General features: G+C 36.3%; 1 protein-coding gene across 4 annotated transcripts in view; it reads left to right on the forward strand.

Annotated features, from left to right (window-relative positions):
- Nucleotides 1-725: 725 nt before the first annotated feature.
- Nucleotides 726-5010, forward strand: part of Agmo (alkylglycerol monooxygenase) — a 309056-nt gene continuing 304771 nt past the window's right edge. The window contains exons 1-2 of one of the 4 annotated variants that reach the window (XM_028768813.1): nt 726-1251; nt 2707-2837. In XM_028768813.1, the coding sequence (XP_028624646.1) occupies nt 1126-1251; nt 2707-2837 (257 nt within the window). In that variant the 5' untranslated portion in view covers nt 726-1125. Of the gene's footprint in view, nt 1252-1897; nt 1965-2706; nt 2838-5010 lie in introns of those variants that run through there. The other 3 variants (XM_028768814.1, XM_028768815.1, XM_028768816.1) reach the window with 3 other exon arrangements.

Raw genomic sequence — 5010 nt, forward strand, 5'->3', positions numbered from 1 at the left:
AAGGATTTTTGATTGTCTCTGCTTCCTGACTGTTGACACAATATAATCATCCATTTTATACTTGTTGTACTATGGCTGTCTTTATGCTGTTTTAAACTGTGAACCTAAGTCAACCCGTAGTCTTTCCTTAAGTTGCTTGTATCAGGCACTTTGTTACAGCAACAATAAAAGTGATGTCAGGTTTCACACAACACTCCTTTCAATATAAGCATAGTATTGCATAGTAACCCCATCTACTAAAGTTCACTTTAACAAATTCCAGGTTATTCAGACAAGGACTACAAATTCCCTGACACTGCAATTAAGTAAGTACATTCTAATCTTCCAAAGGAGTACAGTGACTTTAGCTCACTTTGTAAGCTACAGATGAGGTCACATGACAATCCCTGAACAGTTTGTTTCTTAGAGAGTCCCTTTAAGAACAAGGAGGATGGAGAAATGTAAGTTTCCAGTGAACATCTAGATTTTGCAATAAACCAAGTGACTCTGAACTGATATGCAGAATGTCCAGAAGTTTACTTGCTGAAAGGAGAAAAGCATAGGGGTTAAGAAGCCAGGCTCTACTGCGGAGAGGCAACTGCTACACAGGCTGCCTATTACTTCAAAGATAGGACTCTGTGAAGAAACAACAAATTCAAAGGAATTGTGTGCCTTTTAGGGAAAATGTATTTTTGCTCATGCAATCTGACTTTTGGACTTGTACCACTTTATCAGAGTGAACTTTCACCTGTTACAAAACTGGTTTGTTTGCTTTTTGTCCTCTTTCATTTTCCAAGGCACAGTTACATATGCTTTGTTTTTCTTCATTCCTCTTTTTAGTTGTTGACAAGTTGCTTAAGCAATAGGCAAACTGTATTGCTTGCTTTTGTCTTGGGGTCTTCCTTGTCCCCACACTTGCTGCTTCCTGGGGAACCCCCCACTGAACTCTGAACCTCTTCTTGCTGCTAGTGTTCTGTGGCTTTGCACACAAACTCTGCTGTTGGCTGAGGTCTCTGTGGGTTTTTGTTCACAGTTCTTCTCTGACAAGGCTTGCTCTGTGCTACACAGTTCCTTTTCTTTGTTCAGTCTTGCACTTCTGCCACAGAGCCACAAATATCTCCAGCTGGGAATCAGACAGGGACAGAAATGAGGAGCCCAGGAGCCCAAGACAATGTTTCAGTTTCCCAGGGTATGCGAACTATGTTTTACATGATGAAGCCCAGTGAAACTGCCTTTCAAACTGTTGAAGAGGTGCCTGATTACGTTAAAAAGGTGAGACTATCTTCGAAGACGCTCTTTTGCTCTTTTATTACTACATAAACTCAACATATCCCTAAGATTTGTTTAATTTTCTACTTCAAATTATTCTAGCCTCATAAAAATCCAATTTCTTACAGTCATAAAGCAAAAGTACAATTTTCAACTGAATTAAACTTCTGTACACTATCTACATCTTTGCTGGTAAATCCCCTAAACATCACTCTAGAATATGAAAAAAATTCAGTTTTTGAATATGGTAGCATTGTAAATTTGGTTTTTAGAAAGCAATGTTGAATAGCTATACTCCATCAGTAAACTTTGTAACAAATTTGTTTGAAAATGTTTAACTATTCTACTACTTCCTGGAAGGTGCTTCCTCTTTAATTTGGTAGACTAGTTCTGCAAAATAAAGGATATGCAGCTTGGCTTTGTAAAACTCTAACTTCCGAAGTTTGAACTTGAACCACTTATTTTTTCTATCATTTTAAGCCTTTGAGGTATTTTTCACTTCTGTTGCTTGGCCATGGTTGGAAATGGAAATATCCAGAATTAGAGTCAGAGCAATAATGTTCTCCACCCTGTCAAAGTTGTTCCCAAAACACTTACTGGTTCAGACCAGAAATAGGGAAACTATGACATCACGGAGCAAGTTCTTGGGAGCTCAGTTAGAAAACTTCCACCTCATTATCATGGTCCACTTGACTGAAGCCCATAATGATTTTGAGGTTTGATATTTCTATTTTGTTTATTGAAGTCAAATGTACCAATCTTGTCTTCACAAATTTATTTAGATTTATATTATTTGATATTAAAAAACATGCATAATATATAATACAATATGATATTAATGATAATATTAAATTACTGTTTAGATTTTAGCATTAAACCTAATCAGTGATTGATAGTTTAATACTCATTATTATAAAACCACAAAAATCAAAGCTGAATGAAAATTTGGTGCTAATATAATCTTAAAAAACTCCCTTATTTGCTAAGAGTCTCAGATGTTGTTTTTACTACTGTCATGTCAAATTCAGAAGTAGTAATAGACTATCTAGTTTGTAAAAACTCTGATTGAAGGTGTTTTAAAGTGGTTCCCCTAATGTAATTCTAACTTATTCAGGCTCAAAGGATAGGTGTTTATGTGCTTAACTAATTTTAAACATTTTTTTTTAACTTGAAACATCTTGTTTCTAATTTTACTGATTTTCTTGGCATAATAGTGAAATTTATACTTATGCTTTTATTTAATTTACAAATTACATGGTATGTTTTGAACTTATCATTAGAGTATGTCAAAAATACGCAATTTTTTTTTTTTGCTCGTTGGCTTGGAAATAACCAGTAGTATAAATGTAGGTACCCTGGAAAGGTGTACCCTTCCCAGATATCAGAGGACTGATCAGAAAATTTGGAGGACGTCATGTGGAGCAGAATAGCATCTCTTCTATGTAATCTCCTTTCTAGGCAACTCCATTTTTCATCTTCTTGATTCTGCTTGAACTAGTCATCAGCTGGATCCTCAAAGGGAAACCATCAGGTCGTTTGGATGATACTCTCACATCTATGTCAGCTGGTGTTGTGTCTCGGCTTCCAAGGTGAGTCGCATAGTATAGAGTAGCAGATTAAGAAATCCAAGTCTTTCCCAGTGTAAAGCAGATGGAACTTAATGTGAATGTTTTACATATTTCCCTACAAATTCTTAAAAGTTCAGAATGTATTAATATTCAAAATTATCTTATTTTTTTCAGCACTGACTTTTCGCTTATAATTTTTAATAGAGAATGATCAACATCCCTAGTCTTAATTTCTGAGGTTCCCTGGTATCATTATATTTATTTATTTGTTTTTAACCAAAGTGACTGGTTCACCTGCCTTACAGGAGACATTGCTTTGAGTTTTTGTATAGGTCCCTGCTGGAAATTAGGCTTTGTTCTAGCCAAATTTTTACAAATATCTCCCTAGGACTCAGATATTTCTCCATGTGTAATATATAAACAATTACTATTGGTACCCAGATGTTTGTATTATAGGGACCAGGAGAAAGTCATTCCCTACTTCTGTACTTCCTTGGACTTGAAGTAAAATTCTGTACACACAAGGTTTAGCTTCTTTTTTGTTGTCCATCCTTTTGTCATCTCTATCTTGTCATGGCACATCTCTGAGGCACTCTCTGTTGGATTTGGAAAGCTATCAATCCGGCTGCCTCCAGTTCTTTTGTAGGTCTATGAATGGGCATCACCTTAGGAAAGCTCATCTATTTTCTAAGCCTGAGTTGGGTACCTTTGGTCCACGCCTTGACTCTTGTGCTCACTCCAGACACATAACAATCTTAGGTAGAGTTGAAGATTCTTCTCTTTGTGTCAGCAACTCCCTACTTGCATGGGACCTGAAATCAAGAGTTTTGCTCATGTCAGAGTTTTAGTTCAGAATCCAGGAATGATGTCTGCTACAAAGCAAATGCTCTAAAATAATATTCTTTATACTGTCATGTTCGTGATAAAACTAGACAAATATAGGTGAAAGAAACAGTAAATGACCTATGTTATGAAGTGATTTGAGTGATACAGGAAGAAAGCCCACCAGGCACACAGAAGGAACCTTCAGAGTATCAAGATCAACCAAAGAAGCAGAGCCAAGAGAAAGTCCCCAAAGGAGCTTAGCTTTGAGCTGCGGAAGAGCATGCCCATTATAGGCTCCCAACTCTGCTTCTTTTTACTGTTTGTGGAGCTTCATTTCTGAGCAGAGCTCATCACGTTGGAATGTTTCTTGGAACCATACAGTGGGAAATCAACGCAGACTACAAAAATGACATTTCACATGAAATATATCTGAGAAAAGGTGCATTAACCTGGTATAAATCATAACATGTTTGAGTAGAAAATAAACCTTAAAAATACATGTCAGCGTGTTACTTTGAGTAAATTGGGTCATTAGGTTTATAGTCGTAAAATAATGAGCTGAGTAGCCACAGATGTGGCTGCATACTACAGTCAGAATCAGTGGAAGGTAATTCCCCTGAATAAGACCCAGATTGCCTAAAATAACAATTCAGTATATTGATCAATTCCTCTATCATGTGGCTTCCTGTGTGTGAAATGAACATGAGCTTTCCTTCTGTATATATATTCTTAGGTATGAAGATTTGGATATAGATTTCTTTATTGAAGATAATGCAATTGGTTTCTGTAGCTCATTTTGAGAATGTAATGTACTAAGAGTTCTTGGACATCAGTTGATTTTTCAGCTGTGAAAAAATAATTAATAATTAGGAAGTACTGTATGTGCAGGTGCAATTATGGGTCATGAATTTCAGTGACTTGGAATGGAACATTTTGTATTTATTGTTTTGTTTTTCAAGAATTTTGAGAAACATCCCATCGAATCAATTCTTCATCTTTTTGTTTTTTTTTTTTTTAACTTTTAAAGTCTGATTTGGTTATAAGTAAAATTAGACTATCTCCTAGCATTTAACTCTTGGAAACATCTTATTCTCAGTACAGCCTTTTTTGCAGCAATATGACTTATGAATCTATTAAGTTAGAACAAAATAGCAAAATTTCCAAGCATAATTCTTTACAAAATCATACCACAAAAAGTAGAGACACACGTGCACACACATATTCACTTGTGCACACTTGATATGAGGTAACATGGAAATGGTAGTGTGAAGTCAGGAGGGTACCCTGTGAGGCAAGAGCAGGGAAGGAGGTAAAGAGAGGGAGAGGAAGAGAGGGGGAGGGGAAGGGGGAGGGGAGAGGGAGGGGGAGA

The sequence above is a fragment of the Grammomys surdaster genome, unplaced genomic scaffold (assembly GCF_004785775.1).
Source record: "Grammomys surdaster isolate TR1022 unplaced genomic scaffold, NIH_TR_1.0 188, whole genome shotgun sequence".
NCBI classification, from domain to species: Eukaryota; Metazoa; Chordata; class Mammalia; order Rodentia; family Muridae; genus Grammomys; species Grammomys surdaster.